Source organism: Gopherus evgoodei, chromosome 8 (assembly GCF_007399415.2).
Source record: "Gopherus evgoodei ecotype Sinaloan lineage chromosome 8, rGopEvg1_v1.p, whole genome shotgun sequence".
NCBI lineage: Eukaryota > Metazoa > Chordata > Testudines > Testudinidae > Gopherus > Gopherus evgoodei.
The window spans coordinates 77647658-77670228 of record NC_044329.1 but is presented as its reverse complement, the minus strand read 5'-3'; the positions used below and the strand labels follow the sequence as shown (position 1 = coordinate 77670228).

General features: G+C 42.3%; 1 protein-coding gene across 7 annotated transcripts in view; it reads left to right on the top strand.

Annotated features, from left to right (window-relative positions):
• The window catches only part of SLC44A3 (solute carrier family 44 member 3), a 166812-nt gene that overhangs the window by 127772 nt on the left and 16469 nt on the right, over positions 1–22571 (top strand). For 6 of the 7 annotated variants that reach the window (XM_030573131.1, XM_030573133.1, XM_030573132.1 and 3 more), the window contains 3 exons: positions 4378–4543; positions 11005–11161; positions 14713–14796. In XM_030573131.1, the coding sequence (XP_030428991.1) occupies positions 4378–4543; positions 11005–11161; positions 14713–14796 (407 nt within the window). The remainder of the gene's footprint in view (positions 1–4377; positions 4544–11004; positions 11162–14712; positions 14797–22571) is intronic. The other variant, XM_030573128.1, reaches the window with a different exon arrangement.

Sequence of the window (22571 nt, the reverse complement as noted above, 5' to 3'; positions counted from 1 at the left end):
AAATCTTGAGGGAGAGAAGTTTTTGTGTGTGCTGTTAGTTTTTGGTGGTTGTTCTCTCTGGGTTCTGAGAGTGACCAGACATGCAACCAGGTTTATCTCCAATCTCCCTGATACAGATTCTTATAGATTCAAAATAGTAAGTACTAGGTGATAAGGCAAGTTAGGCTTATGGTTGTTTTCTTCATTTGCAAATGTGTATTTGGCTGGAAGGAGTTCAAATGTGTATTTTGCTGAAAGGATTTTGATTTGTACTTGTATACTTAGGCTGGGAGGGTTTTCCCAGTGTCTATTGCTGAAAGACCCTGTAACATATTCCATCTTAAATTTACAAAGATAATTTTTACTGTTTTTTCTTTCTTTAATTAAAAGCTTTTCTTGTTTAAGAACCTGATTGTTTGTTTGTTTGTTTGTTTGTTTGTTTGTTTTTATTCTAGTGAGACCCCAGGGGACTGGGTCTGGATCCACCAGGGAACTGGTGGGGAGAAAGGAGGGAAGGGGGAGAGAGAGGTTAAATTTCTCTCTGTTAGGATTACTTTCTCTCTCAGGGAGAGTCTGGGAAGGGGAGAGATAAGGAGAGGGGAAGGTGAATTTTCCTCTCTGTTTTGAGATTCAAGGAGTTTGAATCACCGTGATCTTCCAGGGTAACCCAGGGAGAGGAAGCCTGGGAGAAGCAATGGTGAGGGAAAGGGTTTACTTTCCTTGTGTTAAGATCCAGAGGGTCTGGGTCTTGGGGGTCCTCGGACAAGGTTTTGGGGGGACCAGAGTGTACCAGGCACTGGAATTCCTGGTTGGTGGCAGCGCTACAGGTTCTAAGCTGGTAATTGAGCTTAGAGGAATTCATGCTGGTACCTCATCTTCTGGACACTAAGGTTCAGAGTGGGGAATTATACCATGGTAGTACGAAAGGCTTTTCCACTCGTAAAGTAACTTGAATTTTTACAGGCCTAAAAAGCATTAGAACCAAATTTCAGTAGCAGTGTACTTACAGCAGTACACAGTCCTAACCTCTCTTAAATGCCTGCAGCTCATGACAGTGCTTTTCTGTTGAGACATCTTTCTGAACATGAAGTAACCAGTGCATGCATCAGTGCCTTCACTTCAAAGAGGATTACCTCATGGCAACAATTAACTAGTCTGTTACAACCTATGAACTTTTTTTAGTAGTCTAGTCCAGCTGCATCGTGGTGCAGGGTATGACTCTTGATCCAGGGAACAATGAGAACAAGGTCTACCTGAATCTGAGAGAACTCGTTTGTTTTGACTTGCAGTTCTCAGCTCTACCCACTAGACCAGTGGTGGGCAATCTGTCAGGGTAATCCGCTGGTGGGCGATGAGACTGTGTTTACATTTGCATGGCCACCCACAGCTCCCAGTCTCTGTGGTTCACTGTTCCTGGCCAATGGGAGCCGCGGGAAGCAGCGCAGGGACATCAGTGGACAGTTCCTTATCCTGCCCCCTACTCGCATAGTTGACATTGACAGCACCAATGCTGTACTGGAAGTTAGTAACATGGAATATCCACAGCTCGTCCTTAGAGAATTCCTCTCTTTTTTTTGAACAGATGCATCCTTAAGGTCAGCAAATTTGAGCCCTGGCAAACTGATTAAGAGAGTAAGTTCCAGATCCAATGACCTGCCACAAAAAGTATCCTGCCTCTGTCTGCCTACCCCCAAACAAAAGTTCAAATTCACGAATTATAAATAGCAGTGTCTAACTTGAACTCAGCAATTGGGACTGTGCATCACAAATTTTGTGTAGCTACTTTTAGGTTAATAGGGAAATACGTTCATGTCTTGTCAACATAAATGGAAATACATTTCGCTAACATAATTAGATGTAAATGTGTGTGCACGTTCAAGAATACACATCTGATGCAAACAGCCTTAGAGTTCTTGTTACCTTAAAGATGTCTACATTCTGTTTTCAAAAAAAAGAGAGAAAAAAAAACGACATTGAATTTGGATTGAATTTTGTTAATTTTGTCTGTTTAATGTTCTAAAACCTAGTTTTGTCACAGCTATAACATATACTTTATTCTGTTTTGTTTCAATGATACATATATATCCTTAATCTTTTCAAGCAATCTTTCTCTCTCTGCTCTTTTAGTAGAATCATAGAAGATTGGAGGGTTGGAAGAGACCTCAGGAGGTCATCTAGTCCAACACCCTGCTCAAAGCAGGACCAATCCCCAACTAAATTATTCCAGCCAGGGCTTTGTCAAGCCGGGCATTAAAAACCTCTAAGGATAGAGATTCCACCGCTTCCCTAGGTAACCCATTCCAGTGCTTCACCACCCTCCTAGTGAAATGGATATTAGGAAAAACTAACCTAAACCTCCCACACTGCAAACTTTAGCCCATTGCTCCTTGTTCTGTCATCTGCCACCACTGAGAAGAGCCTAGCTGCATCCTCCTTGGAAGCCCCCTTCAGGTAGTTGAAGGCTGCTGTCAACCCCCACACACTCTTCTCTTCTGCAGACTAAATAAGCCCAGTTCCCTTAGCCTCTCTTCATAAGTCATGTGCCCCAGCCCCCTAATCATTTTTGTTGCCCTCCGCTGGACTCTCTCCAACTTGTCCACATTCTTTCTGTGGTGGGGGGCCCAAAACTGGATGCAATACTCCAGATGTGGCTTCACCAGTGCCGAACAGAGGGGAATAATCATTTCCCTCAATTTGCTGGCAGTGCTCCTACTAATGCAGCCCAATATGCGGTTACCCTTCTTGGCAACAAGGGCACACTGTTGACTCATAACCAGCTTCTCATCCATTGTAATCCCCAAGTCCTTTTCTGCAGAACTGCCGCTTAGCCAGTCAGTCCCCGGCTGTAGCAGTGCATGGGATTCTTTCGTCCTAAGTAGACAACTCTGCACTTGTCCTTGTTGAACTTCATCAGTTTTCTTTTAGCCCAATCCTCCAATTTCTCTAGGTCACTCTGAGCCCTATCCCTACCCTCCAGCATATCTACCTCTCCCCTCAGCTTAGTATTATCCACAAACTTGCTGAGGGTGCAATCCATCCCATCATCCAGATCATTAATGAAGATGTTGAACAAAACTGGCCCCAAGGCAGACCCCTGGGGCACTCCACTTGATTCTGGCAGCCAGCTAGACCTCGAGCCTTTAATCACTACCCGTTGAGCCTGATGATCTAGCCAGCTTTCTATCCATCTTATAGTCCATTCATACAATCTGTATTTTTTTAACTTGCTGGTAAGAATACTGTGGGAGATGGTATCAAAAGGTTTGCTAAAGTCAAGATATATCACGTCCACTGCTTTCCCCATATCCACAGAACCACTTAGCTCATCATAGAAGGCAATTAGGTTGGTCAGGCATGACTTGTCCTTGGTGAATCCATGTTGACTGTTCCTGGTCACCTTCTCTTCCAAGTGCTTCAAAATGGATTCCTTGAGGACCTGCTCCATGATTTTTCTAGGGATGGAAGTGAGGCTGACTGGTCTGTAGTTCCCCAGATTCTCCTCCTTCCCTTTTTTAAAGGTGGGCACTATATTTGCGTTTTTCCAATCGTCCGGGACCTCCCCCAGTCACCACGAGTTTTCAAAGATAATAGCAAGTGGCTCTGCAATCACATCAGCCAACTCCCTCAGCACTCTTGGATGCATTAGATCCAGCCCCATGAACTTGTGCATGTCCAGCTTTTCTAAATAGTCCTTAACCTGTTCTTTCACCACTGAGGGCTGCTCACCTCCTTCCCCATACTCTGCTGCCCAGTGCCGCAGTCTGGGAAATCACTTTGTCTGTGAAGACCAAGGCAAAAAAAGCATTGAATACTTCAGCTTTTTCCACATCATCTGTCACTAGGTTGCCTCCCCCATTCAGTAAGGGCCCGCCACTTTCCCTGGCTACCTTCTTGTTCCTAACATACCTGTAGAAACCCTTCTTGTTACCCTTCACATCCCTTGCCAGCTGCAACTCTAATTGTGCTTTGTCTGCATAATAATGCTGTTGTCCTCATAAGTGAAAACGTTAATTTTTAGACATTTCTGTAATTGACCTTAATCTGATTTCAGATTTTGATAACAAAGATTTTTTGTTTATTTCTCAAACATTCATTTTGGAGGAAATCCTGAAGTTGTAACCTGGTTTCTCCTAAATCCTTGCTCAAACAGGTCCTATTGACTTTACTGGCAACTGTAAAAATGACCTGATTTAAAACAGAGGCATTAGGCCCTATAAGAATATTTTTCTCAAAATTTAGTTGTTTGCTTTAGTAAACATTTGATAGAATTAAACAACAGCTAGATTCTGTTTTATAACTTTACTGAAAAAAGCGAATACATGGGATATATGAGACATGTTTAAGTTCTGTTTTGTTTGCGGAATTGTGATTAATATTCTGATATCTTTGACTTCTCAGGGAGTGCACAAGTCATTTCAGGAGGACAAGTACAATATAAAATTCTGTCTGGCATTCGCTACATGTGGTGGTACCATTTAGTCGGCCTTATCTGGACTAGTGAATTCATCTTGGCTTGTCAACAAATGACTATTGCTGGAGCAGTGGTTACTTGCTATTTCAACCGGTATGTGTAAAATTTACCTCCTTATATGGTTGGTGTTTTCTTAGCATTGACTTTGTCTATTTTTAGGAAAACCACTATAAATGCCATGGATTTATATCTAGGGTAGTATCTTGGGAGCTAAATTATTCTAAGAATGTGTGACTAGGAATTCAAGCAGCTCATTGCAAGGCTTCGAACGCGATCTCATGTGACATTAATTTGTATCACCTCTCTTTAAATCCTAGAAAATTTTGAGCCAAATTAAGCCCTGGTGCAAGCAAAACCCAGATTAAATTTTAACCTTTTCTCAGTAAGTGTCGGTAGTTCTAAGTAAAGGTGTAACACATAGCCCCAGAGTAATTCTAAAGTAGTGTGACTTGTTCTCCTTTCCATCTCTCCCGCCAGGCTTTAGTCTGGTATGGCTGAATAAGCCTCTAAAGTTTACTGTAGAAAACAATTGAAAATCATGTCATGCCGTGCAAATATTTTTACTGGAAGTGTTTTACTTTGTTACCAAGATACCACCTTAGCTAGACGTGCAGGAATTGTAAAAATCTCATTTGCTACTTACTATTTATCCTGTTTTACGTTTTTCACTTCCTTCATATTGGATAGTGAAACAAGATGGGTTTCATGCAGTAAATCAGTGCTGTTTTTGTTTCAATTTCCAACACTGCAGAGGAATGTTTTGATCTTCCAGCCACATTGCCGTGTTTCCTCTGCTCCATTTCATGCAAATATGGTAAAATTTTCTGTTCTGTGAAAGTCTGAGATTTTGAAAAAATTCTTGTTCCGCAGTGGAACAAAGAAAACGAATAAATGGATTTATTTTTTCCCCCCAGAAAAGCTGTATGGCCAGTGGGGGGTGGGTATCCATGTGAGCTACAGTTTTCTAGCAGTTTGCTATGTGAAGAGTCTGAGAGCACAACAGCCTACCTGGCAGGTTGCCCTAGAGCTGGGGACCCAGGTTGTGTGGGAGCTGGGGTTCCCAGGGCATCCAGGCTCTGAGGCTGACAGGGAGCTATCAGACAAGCTGTTAGGAAACCAGCTGGGTTCCTGCTGGAATTTCATCCAAATCGAAACAATCCCACAGAACATTTTGATTTTGACAAGTCAGCACTTTTGGATAGGAAGTTTTCTTTTGGAAAACTCCAGATGAACTCTACTCTCCTCTCTTCCTGCAGGAAACCCAGCTTAGACCTTTTCTATAATTTTCCACTGTTGGAACACTGGTTTCACTCCATTGGTGTAGCAATGTTGGGAGCCCAAGAGTAGACAAGTTGCTGGCTGCCACCACCATTTTAAGCACTGTTCTCTCTGTCCCTGGTCAAAGTAAGTCTAATCAACATAGCACTTAAAACACTGTCAGACGCGCATCTACTCTCGGGCTCTCAATAGAGCTCAGGCTGAACTGGTTTTAGCCAGTGGACTTGGGTTCTTGGAGTAGACAAGTTCTGTGCTCCAAATTCCATTGAAATCTCTCTCCTTAAATGTACTTCATTTGCTTGGCAGCTGACACCCATTGTGTTGAGAGAGTTGTGCATGGGAAGGGAAATGCTATATATATTTTTAATGATGGTGATTCCTCTTCCTCTCCCTCAATCTGTCAGTACAAATAAGTAGATAAATCAAAGCAGTGAAGTAAGGGTGATAGAAAGGTGAAATAGCAATAGTATTGATCTCAGAGGGCAGTTAACTATCTTAGTTCTGATTGACAACAATGAATTTGTCACCAGGAATCTGCAATTTAATGTGTTCTGTGATGCAGCTTCATAAATGCTTGTCACAATTGCTTTGTTTATGATACCCCATGGAGAGGTTTTCCTTCTAGCTAGTGAATGGCCACAGGAAATGGAACAGCCTTTCCCTGAGGAAACTTGCTTCCTCAATAACACAACAATCCATTAGGCACTTCTCAGCCACTGTCCATAAGTGGAATTAAAAATGTGGAGGGCGAGAGTTGTTTCAGCTGGATTAGCTTTACAGGTGACATCTGTTTGACCTGAAATAATAATACTGAAACTACACTTTGCTTTCTTTTATTTCAGATAAAAGATAAATTCCTAAGAGGCCTTATTAATTTAATTAAAGAAATTGTGGTTCATGTAATGGCTACTCTTTTATAACTTGCAAAAAGAGATTGTGCTCCTGACGGGGCCCCTCCCCCCCCTTTGTTTGTGTGTGTGTGTGTGTGTAGAACATTCTTCATGGAAATCTTGTTAGCTTGGTTTGTTTTGTATAAGGATTTGTTTCCATCATGTGTTGAGGGGTTAAGTGCATAGGTGCTTCCTCCTCACTGTGATCAGATGTTCCCCCTGCCATTGATTTAAAGAAAAACGTTTTGTGGATTTGACTAGTTACCCAAAATTATTTACTGAAGGCCCAATTCTACAAATGCTTAAGGATGTTGAATAGCTGTTCTCATGCAAGTAGTCCCATAGTACTCTTGTAGTAACTTTACTCACCTGCTTTAGTGTTTGTAGGATCAGAGCCCTGAGCCTGCAAACCCTTACATGTATTACTTCTGGGGGAATTCTGTGCCACTGCGCAATGCAGAATTTTGCAGAAATTAACATGCGTGCAGAATTTCCTTTCCCCCACAGAAATGGGCTGCAGTGCTGCTAGCTGCCACTAGGAGCCAATGGACTTGGCAGAGCGCCGCTTGCAAATAGAAGACAGTGCTGGGGGTGGGGGAAGGAGCTAGAGGGTTCCTGGCAGCTGCAGTTCCCAGCACGCCCCGAGGGAAGGAGACAGCAGTGTGCAGGAAACTCTGTGCGGGGGCGGCTCTAGGAATTTTGCCGCCCCAAGCACGGCAGACAGGCTGCCCTCCGCGGTTTGCCTGGGGATGGTCCGCTGCTTCCGCGGACCTGTGGGAGGTCCGCCGAAGCCGCGGGACCAGCGGACCCTCCACAAGGCAAGTCGCGGAGTGCAGCCTGCCTGCCGCCCTCGCAGCGCCGGCAGAGCACCCCCTGCGGCTTGCTGCCCCAAGCACATGCTTGGCGTGCTGGGGCCTGGAGCTGCCTCTACTTTGTGCAAGCCTGGAACCAAGCATCAGGCTGTTTCTCCCTCTGGATCCCTGGGCTCTGGGGCCGGAGGGGGATGGGTGTCTGGGCTCGAGGGGCCCTGCGGTTGAGCTCTGGGGCAAGGGAGGTTGGGTGTATTGGCTGGGGAGGGGACCCAGAGGTGGGCTCGGGGGGTAAGGGGTTGTAGGTGTCTGGCCCCCTAGCTGGGCTCTGGGGGGGCAGGAGGAAGAGGGAAGCGAAACAGGAACTGGGTTGTCATAGTGGCTCTCATCCTTTCCTGCTTTGATCCATGATTAGAAGGAAAATCAGATTCCAACATGCCTGGAACTATAATGAAATCTCGTTAGAACATGACAATTCGCAGCTAGACCAAGGCGGTTTGCAACAGCCTCCAAATTTGTAGAGGTTTATGCAAGCCAAACTTAACTTATTAATCAGTACTGTTAAAGTAGAGAAGGAAAATTTATACTTTATCTCTTCAGCAGCAAGTGAATTATTAACAGAATTGTAAACCTTGTCCTCTATATTTTCTAAACATGGTTAATATTTCAACTTGCTGTTCTTTAATCTTTAATTTTCCCAGCTGAGTGTAAGCTGCTATGAATAGAAAAGAGCAGCAGTACAGGGGTGAAATCATTAAAGTTTATCAATACATATGTATTTCTGACATCTAAAAATGATGTTTTTAAGAGAGTCTATCAAAGTACTCATTCTACATAAAAAATCACCATCCCTCAAGCTGTTCCCCTGGCCATAAGATCAAAACTGCTGCATACTCGCAACTGCTTTGCTGGTATTTCCTATTTAAAATAATGTGGTACATAGGCATATAGAAATATGACTTTATAGCTGCAAAGTAATTATTGCTATGAAAGGACTGCAGTGATATACTCAGGATTATTGGAGCACTATGATACCTATCTTAACTTAGTTGTATAAATCCCTGCTGTGGTGAAGATTTAATAAAAATGTGTTTGCAGACCTTCCTTTTCAAATCCCACCCAGCTGCTCTGTCTCTCACACACATACACACAAACCCTTTTTATGCTCCGTTTTTTCTGTAAACTCTTCATTTTAAAGGCAATAAATGAATCCTTCAAAAGCTCCTTATGAAGAGTGAACATTTTAGTTATGATTTGGGGTCTGACTCTTACTTAATTCCATATTCAGTGTATTTTCACTTGAGTAAATATTTCAGCATTGAGCCTATTATTTAGGGTTGCTAATAAAAGGGTCTCCTTGCCTTTTTATGCTAGTGTGACTACAGTGAATAGTAATCACTGTATTTGAAGACCCCAAAATGTTTTTTGGGGGATTTATTGTGCTGAGAAGACTGATTTCAGTCATTTATTTATTTTTTTTTTAGTTCATTTCTTGGTTTTGGAGAGTTAATAAGTTTAAATTCTTCAGACCTGTGTCATGCCATTTCTCATATCTGATTCATGTTAAAGTGATCTTTAAAATGCAAACAAAAAAAACCCCTTCATGTGGGATTCTGACATCACTTATAAGACAAAAAATGAAGTTAATTTTCATGTGTATACTTAGATTTTAGAACATTTGTTATTGCCTCAAAACATCACAGCTAAAATGCAGTAGAATAGTATATTTTCAGTTATGAGTAGGCCAGATAATGTTTTAAACACATTAGACCAAATTCTGCTCTGACTTGAAATAAACCTGAATATATACGTGAAATAAACCTGTTGAAATAAACCTCTGGAGTTAAATCAGCAAAATTGAGAGCAAAATTTGCCCCAATCATTACAGTGACATCAGAGAGTAAATCTTAGTTTTGCATGTAAGATCTTGCCAGACTGTTTATTTTAGTTTGACCACTGATTCAGAGCAAGTGGACCCAGTTCTGCAGACTGATCTCCTATTGTAATATCATCAAATAGGGAATGCAGAGGGGCTAGAAAGATGTCAGAAGCAAGGTAGGAGGCATTCAAAGGAAGTATAATTCTCATACATTGTTTGTTTACTTAGAACATTTCCCCTCCCGCCTCCACCAGTTTTCCTGTTGTGATATCTGTTAATGAATGCATGAAAATAGTCATTGCCTATGTACTTAATTAACCCGGTAAAAGATTTAAACTTGTTTTCCTTCATCTGGACTTAGGGCTTGATCTAGCTCCCAACTGGAGTCAATAAAAGTCTAGATTGATCATAGAATCATAGATATATAGTGCTGGAAGGGACATTGAGAGGTCATCAAATCCAGTCCCCTATGCTGAATCAGGACCAAGTAAACCTAGACTGTCCCTGACAGGTGTTTGTCCAACCCGTTCTTAAAAAACCTACAATGATGGGGATTCCACAACCTCCTTTGGGAATCTATTCCAGATCTTGACTATTCTTATACACTGCTACCTCGATATAACACCACCTGAAATAACAAGAATTTGGATATAATGTGGTAAAGCAGTGCTCCGGGGGGATGGGGCTGCCCTCTCCGGTGGATCAAAGCAAGTTCAATATAACATGGTTTCACCTATAATGCGGTAAGATTTTTGGCTCCCAAGGACAGCGTTACATCAAGGTAGAGGTGTAATTAGAAAATTTTCCCTAATATCTAACCTAAATCTCCCTTGATGCAGATTAAGCCCATTACTTCTTGTGTTACCGTCAGTGGACATGGAGAACAGTTGATCCCCATCCTCTTTATAACTGCCCTTAACATATTTGAAGACTCTTGTCTTCTTTTCTCAAGACTGAACATGCCCAGATTTTTAACATTTCCTCATAGGTCACATTTTCTAAACCTTTTGTAATTTTTCTTACTTTCCTCTGACTCTCTGGAATTTGTTCACATCTTTCCTGAAGCGTGGCACTCAAAATTGAACACAGTTCTCCAGCTCAGGCCTCACCAGTGCTGAGGAGAGCAAGACAATTATCTCACGTGACTTTTATACAACACTTCTGTTAATACACACCAGAATGATATTAGCTTTCTCCGCATCACATCATTGACTCATATTCAATTGATGATCCGTGATAACTCCCAGATCCTTTTCAGCACTACTACAATGTAGCCTGTTATTCCCCATTTTGTATTTGTCCGTTTTGTTTCTTCCTTCCTAAGAGGTAGTACTTTTCAGTTATCTTTATTGAATTTCATCTTGTTGATTTCAGAGCAATTCTCCAATTTTCCAAGGTTGTTTTTGATTTCTGAGCCTTTCCTCCAACATGCTTTCAATCCCATCCACCTTGGTGTCATCTGCAAACTTTATACGCATACCCTCTACTCTATTATCTAAGTCATTTAATGAAAATATTCAATAGCACTGGATTCCGGAGTGACCTCCATGGGATTCCACTAGATATGCAATCCCAGTAATACTTCAGTTACAAGAAACTGAAACAATAAAATATATTAATTTGTTTAAACAGCAGTAGAATCAGCTGTATTTTCTGCTTCTATAACATTTTAAAATACTGTTTGTTTTTCCCCCATAGAAATAAGAGTAGCTTGCCACGACACCTGATCCTGTCTTCAATATCAGTTCTTTTTTGCTATCATCAAGGAACAGTTGTAAAGGGGTCGTTTTTAATCACAATAGTGAGAATTCCAAGAATTATTCTTATATACCTTTATGATGCTCTAAAAGAAAAGGTGAGTACATACTTGTGTAACACAATAATACAGTGGTTAAGGGGTGAAGTTCAGGAAAGAAATGTACTGAAAAACTAACCTCTGTGTAAGAAATAGAAATGTGATCTGTAGTGTGTTTTATTCTGATTTCTTCATGAAATAGTTTCTTCTTTGTATCTATTCCTTTCTGCCTCAGATCAGATTTTTTTAACTTCAAATAAGAAAATCAAAGGTGATTTTATTTTTACTTTTTTAATGTAAAATCTTATATGAGGAGTAAGGAACAATTTAGAGTTGGCAGAAGGATTTTTTTTTTTTTAAACTCTCACATCATAATCATTTTTTTAAAAATCCAACTTACCAAGAATGGCTTATTTTCAGCATGAAAGCTCTCTTCTCTAGGTGATTTCACCTGCCTTGTGATGGGAGACTCAAGAGTACACCTCTACCCTGATATAACACGATCCGTTATAACATGAATTCAGATATAACTCAGTAAAGCAGTGCCCTGAGGGGGGCAGGGCTGCTCACTCTGGCAGATCAAATCAAGTTTGATGTGGTTTCACCTATAACGCAGTAAGATTTTTTTGGCTCCTGAGGACAGCGTTATATCGAGGTAGAGATGTGGATACAAAGAGTAGCCCACTTTCTTGTCCAGAATTTCAGCATATCTTTTAAAGTATAAAGAAGGGTGGTTAAGTGTTTTTGTTGTTTGTCTTTTTAATTTTCATGTACCTCTGCATGTCTGGGCTTCTGCTGGAAACAGAAGTATCATAGTAACACAGGAATGCAAATTGTGTTTATTTCTGGAAATCTCATGGGACCGGCTTGTTCTTATGAGATGTTAAGCTCTTTTTCTTAATCTGCAGTTTGTAATAAATTAGTAGCAGTAGTGGGTCTGTGTGGCACTCAACTGACATCACTGGGGCTCCGTATGAGTGCAGGAATCCACTTGCAGGCACTCTGTAAGTGCCTAAATACGAGGGATTTGATGTTCAGAGGTGCTGAGTACTCAGAACATTCTCTGAAGTCAAGAGGAGCTGTGGGTGCTCAGCACCTCTGAAAATCTAGTTACTCTTTTTAGGTGCTTAAACTTGGATGTAGTTGCTTAACTTTAGGCACCCATTTGTGGAAAATTTTGCCCTTAAACCTTGGGTGTTTGGTTCAGTTAAACACCTTGAGGCTTGCATTTTGCCAGTAGATATGACATGATGGATAAGAAGGGTTTTGTTACTAGGAAGAATATACGTTTTGTTTTCCAGTTGTGAAGGAGTTAAAACCAGAAGCATACAAGACCATTCACTGGAGTCTATGTAAAAGTCACAAATAATGCATAAGAACAAATGGGATATTACAGATTAATGACAAGATTCAACTACCCAGAAACTTTATGGTCGGCTGCTTTTGTTGTGCATCTGAAGCAGATGTGCTAGTTGCTGGAAATTCTGGATAAATGTTGAATGAGCCAATATTGTCTAGCAAAGAGGGTTTATTTGTATCCCTAGGTGTATCCTCCACGTCGTCTTCTTCTTTTCTACCTCCCATGGCCAGCATACAGCCTTCCAGTTGAAGAGGACTTGACAGGACTTCCTCTGAAGTTAGGCAGTGCAGCTCCTAAACAGGCTGCAGGGCACCTGCTAACAGTGGGCCAGACTGTTCCCCCCAAATCCATGGAGGAAGACCCTCCACACAGTGATTCCACTCCGTTCTGGCATACCAGAGTACAATCCCCCATATCTCTGGACTCTGCAGACTCCCTTCCACAAAGTACAGGGGCCAACAAGGTGGCAGTGGTTGGGGAGTGGGCAGACTGGAAGGGATGCAAATCATCCCTCCTGTGGTCTCACAGGACGTAACTAGACTCTATTGCCTTTTCCATAGATGTCCCTGTTCCCTCTGGAAACAGGGGATCCTTTGCTCCACTGCAGCCATGCTGTCTGGGAGAGGGGAGGTACTGCTAGAGGCCAGAGCATCTATATAGATGTCCCTGGAGTTTTGTGGGTTTGTAGAAGGACATCCAGGCCTTTTCCACCAGGCAACCCCCTCCCTTCCTCCTGACAGAATTACCAAGAGGAATCGCAACCTGCAGAGTCTCCTTCTCTGAGTCTTAATGTGGAAGGGGATGAATATTGTCCATTGTGAGGAAATTAGCATGCTGCTTTTATAATAAACACAGCTCTCCATCGAGACATGGCAAAGTATTGCCATTTATCGTGGTTCAGAGTATATTATTCTTTGGTGACACTTAAAAAAAAATTGAATGCTGGAAAATTTCCATGGATATTAAACTCCAGACTAAACAATTCTCACCTTCACTGCTTCCATACAACTCCACCGCTATGCATGTGACCTGAAGATTTAACACAGCCATTCTAAGAGCTTTACTTTAAAAAACAAACAAACAAAAAAACACCTTTCTGAGCCCTGAAGATAGAGGATAAAAAAGACTTTTGATCAAATATCACCACATGGAATTTGCTTTTAAATACCATCTGGGGGAAATGGCCATGCCACAATGGCACTCATGATGTAGGATTTCATGTTTATATATTAAAATACTCTGTAGGATTAACAACTTTGGTTTTTGAGGTAATGTTAGGTGTTTTTCCCTGTTTTGTTTTATGTTTAATATAAAATTAATATTCATCAAAGTCTTTGTAAGAACTTCAGACTGTTTCCTGAAAGGAGTGATCTCCTTGAGAATTTAAGCCTGTCGTTTTTACCTTTCCTAATAAAATTAAAGTACTTTGTGGGTATGTCAACATAGCAGCTGCCGGGAGTGTGCTTCCCAGCACAGATAGACAAGACCATGTGCTACCGTCACTTGAGATAGGATACTAAAAATAGCCCTGTGGCTGTGGTGGCATTGGGCAGCAGCTCAGGCTAGCCATTTGAATACGTACCCAGGGGTTTAGACAGGTTTGTGCTTTTGTGGCTAGCCTGAGCCACTGCCAGTGCTGCCATAGCCATGCTGCTATTTTTAGCACACTAACTTAAGCAGAGCTAGCATGTCCATCTAGCCATGCTAGGAAGCATGATCCCAGCTGCTGTGTAGACATTTCCTGTGTGTGATGCACACATTTGTATAAATCTCTATATTCTTTTTATTTCTGTCAGGGTTCCGGTTATTTCAAACACTTGAAAAACAACCCAAAAATAAAACTAACATTTGTATAAATTACAAAGAAAATAAATACTATATATACAGTAAAAAAAAAAAAATTGTAAATAGACTCTCTGTTGGTCATCGATCTAATATTACACTGACGGTTACTGATTTGCCTGCATGCTTTGTGCTACATGCAGCTGTTAGCAAACCAAAGTTGCTTACGTCAGTTATTTTCCTTCCAGAGTAAAATCTTCCATCCAAAGGAAAAAAATGTTCAGCTCATCAATCATTAATATTGTAGGATCTGAATTAAAAACAATTCCCACAAGCAGGAAGGAAATCTCTGCTGTTTAAATGAATACTTTGTGAAAAAAACTGCAGTGTCCTGTTAAGCAAGTTGGTGTAAAATGTCAGTTTTATATAAAATCTGTCCGCACTAACTAGTTACTTCATTTCCTTGCAGGAGAGTGCATGTGCAAGATGCATGTTCAAATGCTGTTTCTGCTGCTTTTGGTGTCTAGAAAGATGCCTAAGATACTTTAACCAGGTACAATACATTATATCAAGTGCATATCTAAAGTAATCTACAAGTGAAGTTATTCAATATAGTGAAGGCTGTATATAGATGAATTGTACTCTGCATCCTAGAGTTCATTTCAGACTGAGTTGTTGTCTGCATTGTGTCTAGCTATATTAGTTTAAATATTATAAAATATTGTCTACAGTATGGAAGAACCCTATCAAACACAGGCACAATCTTGGTGTGTAATATCAGGAAAATTAATGTAGACATGCCAGATTAGTGTAAGACTGTTTTAGACAGCTGCAGCTGCACAGGAGCCAGCAAACAGAGCTGTAAACAGGGGAGTTTCAGCGGGAGTTTGCGGGGGAGACAAAGAGAGCTGGGCCGAGGAATAGACAGGCTAGTGAAGGGAGTGGATGGTGTTCTGGTTCCCATTGGGGGTTTGTTTTGCTGTGGGTGGTGGTGGTTTGGTTTGTGTTTCCTGGGCTAACAGATTTTAGGTGGGAAGGCTATGACCAATACAGAGGCAGCGGTGGAAGACACAATGAAGATGACTGGATGTGGAAGCTGTGGCATGTACATGATCCTGGAGGGGGCACCTGATAAGAGTTTCATCTGCACAAAGTGCCTCCTGATAGAGCTGATGGTTGAGTTTAGAAGGGGGTTCGAGCAGATGGTGGAGCAAAGACATGAGGAGGCTGAAGGGAAAAGCTTAGACTTGCAGATGGAAGCAGGACCAAAGAATTCTGAGGGGAGACTGCCAGGTGACGAAAGTGGACAGTGGAACCATGTGACTAAGAGAACCAGGCAGGGGAAAAGATGGGCCAGTGAAGGAGAAATAGAACTCAGGAAACAGGTTTGTGGAGTTGGAAAATGAAGAAGGGGCACAGCAGGTGGTTGCTGAAGGTGAGAGGGCAAGGAAGAAGAGAAGAGCAACTAGTCCTATAGAAAAGAGGGGAAGAGTCAGTGGAGATAACACCACCAAATATGAGCCCCAGGAGATACGGGATGGGTTGCAGAGGACAATAGAAATCGAGAGGACTTGCAGCCAGAGGGAATGGGATAGACCAGAGAATTGCACCATCACCAGGAAAAGGCAGGTCTATGTGATTGGAGACTCCTTACTGAGAAGAATGGACAGGCCTGTAACCAGAGCTGATCCAGAGAACAGAAGGGTGTGCTGTCTGCCGGGTGCTAAGATACGGAATGTGCACCTGAGGCTGAAAAGGATCCTAACGGGAGCGGGAAAGAATCCGCTGATTGTCCTTCATGTGGGAACAAATGATATGGCTAAATTCTCACTGGAACGTATCAAGGGAGACTATGCCAGATTGGGGAAGATGCTTAAGGAAATCGAGGCTCAGGTAATTTCAGTGGGATTCTGCCTGTTCCTAGAGAAGGGCAACAAAAGTGTGACAAGATTATGGTGCTCAACAGATGGCTCAGGCAGTGGTGCTATGAGGAGAGCTTTGGGATGTGTGGCCACTGGGAAGCATTCATGGACAGAGGACTGTTCTCTTGGGATGGACTTCACCTGATTAAGGAGGGAAATAGACTTCTAGGATGGAGGCTGGCACAACTGATTAAGAGAACGTTAAACTAGAAATTTGGGGGAGATGGTTGGGAGATGTCCAGGTAATCTCCACACCAGAATTTAACACTGAGAGGGAAGAAAACAAAGAAAGAAAGGATACAGCTGTGGGTTTGAGAATGGACATAAGGAAGAAGGGTAGTGTAGATACCAGTCTAATAGGTGATACTGGTGGTAGAATGTCTGTATCTAATTGGGTAAAGAATGTCAGTGAAACCAAACGGCAAAAATTTAAGATGTTTGTTCACTGATGTGAGGAGCCTAGGTAACAAAATTGAGGAACTAGAGCTACTGGTGGAGAAAATGAAACTGGATATTACAGGGATAACAGAAACGTGGTGGAGTACTAGTCATGACTGGAGTAGAGGTATTGAAGGCTATGTGCTGTTTAGGAAAGACAGAAATAAAGGCAAAGGTGGTGGAGTAGCATTGTATATCAATTATGAGGTTAACTGTCAAGAAATAAGTGATGGAATGGATAAAACAGAGTTTGTCTGGGCAAAAATCACATTGAGAAAGAAAGAGCCTCCCCTGAGGCTTGGCGTGTGCTACTGACCACCAGGATCCGATTTGGATATGGATAGAGACCTCTTTAATGTTTTTAATGAAGTAAACACTAATGGGAATTGTGTGATCATGGGAGACTTTAACTTCCCGGATACAGACTGGAGGACAAGTACAAGTAATAATAATAGGGCTCAGATTTTCCTGGACATGATAGCTGATGGATTCCTTCACCAAATAGTTGAAGAACCAACAAGAGGGGATGCCATTTTAGATTTGGTTTTGGTGAGTAGTGAGGACCTCATAGAAGAAATGGTTGTAGGGGACAGCCTTGGTTCGAGTGATCATGAGTTAATTCAGTTCAAACTAGATGGAAGGATAAACAAAAGTAGATCTGGGACTAGGGTTTTTTATTTCAAAAGGGCTAACTTTAAAGAATTAAGGAAATTAGTTAGGAAAGTGGATTGGACTGAAGAACTTGTGGATCTAAAGGCAGAGGAGGTCTGGAATTACTTAAGTCAAAGTTGCAAAAACTATCAGAAACCTGCATCCCAAGAAAGGGGGAAAAATTCATAGGCAGGAGTTGTAGACCAAGCTGGATGAGCGAGCATCTCAGAGAGGTGTGGTTAAGAAAAAGCAGAAAGCCTACAAGGAGTGGAAGATGGGAGGGATTAGCAAGGAAAGCTACCTTTACTGAAGTCAGAACATGTAGGAATAAAGTGAGAAAGGCCAAAAGCCATGTAGAGTTCGACCTTGCAAAGGGAATTAAAACCAATAGTAAAAGGTTCTGTAGCCATATAAATAAGAAGAAAACAAAGAAAGAAGAAGTGGGACTGCTGAACACTGAGGATGGAAAGAATCCTGTGGCACCTTAAAGACTAACACGTTTTGGAGCATGAGCTTTCGTGGGTGAATACCCACTTCTTCAGATGCAGAAGAAGTGGGTATTCACCCACGAAAGCTCATGCTCCAAAACGTCTGTTAGTCTATAAGGTGCCACAGGATTCTTTGCTGCTTTTACGGATCCAGACTAACACGGCTACCCCTCTGATACTTGACTGAGGATGGAGTGGAGGTTAAGGATAATCTAGGCATAGCCCAATATCTAAACAAATAGTTTGCCTCAGTCTTCAATGAGGCTAATGAGGAGCTTAGGGATAATGGTAGGATGATAAATGGGAATGAGGATATGGAAGTAGATATTACCACATCCAAGGCAGAAGCCAAACTCAAACAGCTTAATGGGACTAAACTGGGGAGGCCCAGATAATCTTCATCCAAGAATATTAAAGGAATTGGCACATGAAATTGCAAGCCCATTAGCAAGAATTTTTAATGAATCATTAAACTCAGAGGTTGTACTGTACGACTGGAGAATTGCTAACATAGTTCCTATTTTTAAGAAAAGAAAAAGAAGTGAGTAACTATAGGCCTGTTAGTTTGACATCTGTAGTATGCAAAATCTTGGAAAAATATTTGAAGGAGAAAGTAGTTAAGGACGTTGAGGTCAGTGGTAATTGGGACAAAATACAACATGGTTTTACAAAAGGTAGATTGTGCCAAACCAACCTGATCTCCTTCTTTGAGAAGGTAACAGATTTTTTAGACAAAGGAAACGCAGTGGATCTAGTTTACCTCGATTTCAGTAAAGCATTTGATACGGTTCCACATGGGGAATTATTAGCTAAATTGGAAAAGATGGGGATCAATATGAAAACTGAAAGGTGGATAAGGAACTGGTTAAAGGGGAGACTACAATGGGTCATACTGAAAGGTGAACTGTCAGGCTGGAAGGAGGTTACTAGTGGAGTTCTTCAGGGATCGGTTTTTGGACCAATCTTATTTAATCTTTTTATTACTGACCTTGGCACAAAAATGTGCTAATAAAGTTTGTGCTAATAAAGTTTGCGGATGACACAAAGCTGGGAGGTATTGCTAATACAGAGAAGGACCAGAATATCATATAGGAAGATCTGGATGACCTTGTAAACTGGAGTAATAGTAATAGGATGAAATTTAATAGTGAAAAGTGCAAGGTCATGCATTTAGGGATTAATAACAAGAATTTTGGTTATAAATTGGGGACACATCAGTTGGAAGTAACAGAGGAGGAGAAGGACCTTGGAGTATTGGCTGATCACAGGATGACTATGAGCTGCCAATGTGATATGGCCATTAAAAAAGCTAATGCGGTCTTAGGATGTATCAGGTGAGGTATTTCCAGTAAAGATAAGGAGGTGTTAGTACTGTTATACAAGGCATTGGTGAGACCTTATCTGGAATATTGTGCAGTTCTGGTCTCCCATGTTCAAGAAGGATGAATTCAAACTGGAACAGGTACAGAGAAGGGCTACTAGGATGATCCGAAGAATGGAGAACCTGTCTTATGAAAGGAGACTCAAAGAGCTTGTCTTGTTTAACCTAACCAAAAGAAGGCTGAGGGGAGAGATGATTGCTCTTTATAAATATATCAGAGAGATAAATATCAGGGAGGGAGAGGAATTATTTAAGTTTAGTACCAATGTTGACACAAAAAAACATGGATATAAACTGGACACTAGGAAGTTTAGACTTGAAATTAGACGAAGGTTTCTACCCATTAGAAGAGTGAAATTCTGGAACAGCCTTCCAAGGGGAATAGTGGGGGCAAAAGACATATCTGGCTTCAAGACTAAGCTTGATAAGTTTATGGAGGGGATGGTATGATAGCCCAATTTTGGCAATTAATTGATCTTTGATTATTAGCAGGTAAATATACCCAATGGTCTGTGATGGGATGGGATCTGAGTTACTACAGAGAATTCTTTCCTGAGTACTGGCTGATGAGTCTTGCCCACATGCTCAGGATTTAACTGATCGCCATATATGGGATCGGGAAGCAATTTTCCTCCAGGGCAGATTGGCAGAGGCTCTGGAGGGTTTTTGTCTTCCTCTGCAGGATGGGTCATGGGTCACTTGCTGGAAGATTCTCTGCTCCTTGAGGTCTTTAAACCATGATTTGAGGACTTCAATAACTCAGACATAGGTTAGGGGTCTGTTACAGGAGTGGGTGGGTGAGATTCTGTGGCCTGCCTTGTGCAGGAGGTCAGACTAGATGATCATATTGGTCCCTTCTGACCTTGAAGTCTGAGTCTGCATTCAAATTAATTGATTGCTGATTAACTTGAGTTAGCTAGCACATTTGTCCATGCGAGTCTGGATGCACCACAAACATTTGTGAGGTGTCCCAACTAGTATGTACACGTGTACCAGCTAACCCCAGTCAACTGGCAATCAATTAACTTGAGTTTTAAAAACAAAGTTGTGTAGACAAACTGAAGATAGGTGTTGGCAGCATTTCTCCAACTATATTTGGGGAGTTTTGTGGGTTGTTTGTGAAAGCAGCAAAGAATCCTGTGGCACCTTATAGACTAACAGACGTTTTGGAGCATGAGCTTTCGTGGGTGAATACCCACTTCCTCAGATGCATGTAATGGAAATATCCAGGGGCAGGTATATATATGTGTGCTAGCAAGCAAGCTAGAGATAACGAGGTCAGTTCAATCAGGGAGGATGAGGCCCTGTTCTAGCAGTTGAGGTGTGAAAACCAAGAGAGGAGAAACTGGTTCTGTAATTGGCAAGCCACTCACAGTCTTTGTTCAATCCTGAGCTGATGGTGTCAAATTTGCAGATGAACTGAAGCTCAGCAGTTTCTCTTTGAAGACTGGTCCTGAAGTTTTTTTGCTGCAGGATGGCCACCTTAAGGTCTGCTATAGTGTGGCCAGGGAGGTTGAAGTGCTCTCCTACAGGTTTTTGTATATTGCCATTCCTAATGTCTGATTTGTGTCCATTTCTCCTTTTCCGTAGAGACTGTCCAGTTTGGCCGATGTACATAGCAGAGGGGCATTGCTGGCATATGATGGCGTATATTACATTGGTGGATGTGCAGGTGAATGAACCAGTGATGGTGTGGCTGATCTGGTTAGGTCCTGTGATGGTGTCGCTGGTGTAGATATGTGGGCAGAGTTGGCATCGAGGTTTGTTGCATGGATTGGTTCCTGAGCTAGAGTTATTATGGTGTGGTGTGCAGTTACTGGTGAGAATATGTTTCAGGTTGGCAGGTTGTCTGTGGGCAAGGATTGGCCTGCCACCCAAGGCCTGTGAAAGTGTGGGATCATTGTCCAGGATGGGTTGTAGATCCTTGATGATGCGTTGGAGGGGTTTTAGCTGGGGGCTGTATGTAATGGCCAGTGGAGTCCTGTTGGTTTCTCTCTTGGGTTTGTCTTGCAGTAGGAGGCTTCTGGGTACACGTCTGGCTCTGTTGATCTGTTTCCTTATTTCCTCATGCGGGTATTGTAGTTTTGAGAATGCTTGGTGGAGATTTTGTAGGTGTTGGTCTCTGTCTGAGGGGTTAGAGCAGATGCGGTTGTACCTCAGTGCTTGGCTGTAGACAATGGATCGTGTGATGTGCCCGGGATGGAAGCTGGAGGCATGAAGGTAGGCATAGCGGTCGGTGGGTTTTCGATATAGGGTGGTGTTAATGTGACCATCACTTATTTGCACCGTGGTGTCAAGAAAGTGGACCTCCCGTGTAGATTGGTCCAGGCTGAGGTTGATGGTGGGGTGGAAGCTGTTGAAATCATGGTGGAATTTTTCCAGAGTCTCCTTCCCATGGGTCCAGATGATGAAGATGTCATCAATATAGCGTAGATAGAGAAGGGGTGTGAGTGGACGAGAGCTGAGGAAGCGTTGTTCCAGGTCGGCCATGAAGATATTGGCATATTGTGGGGCCATGCGGGTGCCCATAGCAGTGCCACTGATCTGGAGATATATATTGTCATCAAATTTGAAATAGTTGTGTGTAAGTATAAAGGCACAGAGCTCAGCAGCCTGTTGTGCTGTGGCATCATCAGGGATGGTGTTCCTGACAGCTTGTATTCCATCTGTGTGTGGGATGTTTGTGTAGAGAGCCTCTACATCCATGGTGGCTAGGATGGTGTTTTCTGGGAGGTCACCAATGCATTGTAGTTTCCTCAGGAAATCAGTGGTGTCGCGGAGATAGCTGGGAGTGCTGGTGGCATAGGGTCTGAGTAGAGAGTCCATATATCCAGACAGTCCTTCAGTGAGAGTGCCAATGCCCGAGATGATGGGGCGTCCAGGATTTCCGGGTTTGTGGATCTTGGGTAGTAGATAGAATAACCCTGGTCGGGGCTCTAGGGGGGTATGTTGATTTCTTCTGGTGTTAGTGTAGGGAGTGTCCTGAGTAGATGCTGTAGTTTCTTAGTGTATTCCTCAGTGGGATCTGAGGGAAGTGGCCTGTAGAATTTGGTATTGGAGAGTTGTCTGGCTGCCTCCTTTTGATAGTCAGACCTGTTCATGATGACAACGGCACCTCCTTTATCAGCCTCTTTGATGATAATGTCAGGGTGGTTTCTGAGGCTGTGGATGGCATTGCGTTCTGCATGGCTTAGGTTGTGAGGCAAGCGATGTTGTTGTTCCACGATTTCTGCCTGTGCACGCCGGCGGAAGCATTCAATGTATAGGTCCAGACTGTCATTTCGACCCTCAGGAGGAGTCCATGTGGAGTTCTTCTTCTTGTGCTGTTGGTGGGAGGGCACCCGTGTATCAGTGCACTGTTCAGTGTTGTCCTGGAAGTATTCTTTGAGTCGGAGACGGCGAAAGTAGGCTTCCAGATCGCCACAGAACTGTATCATGTTGGTGGGGG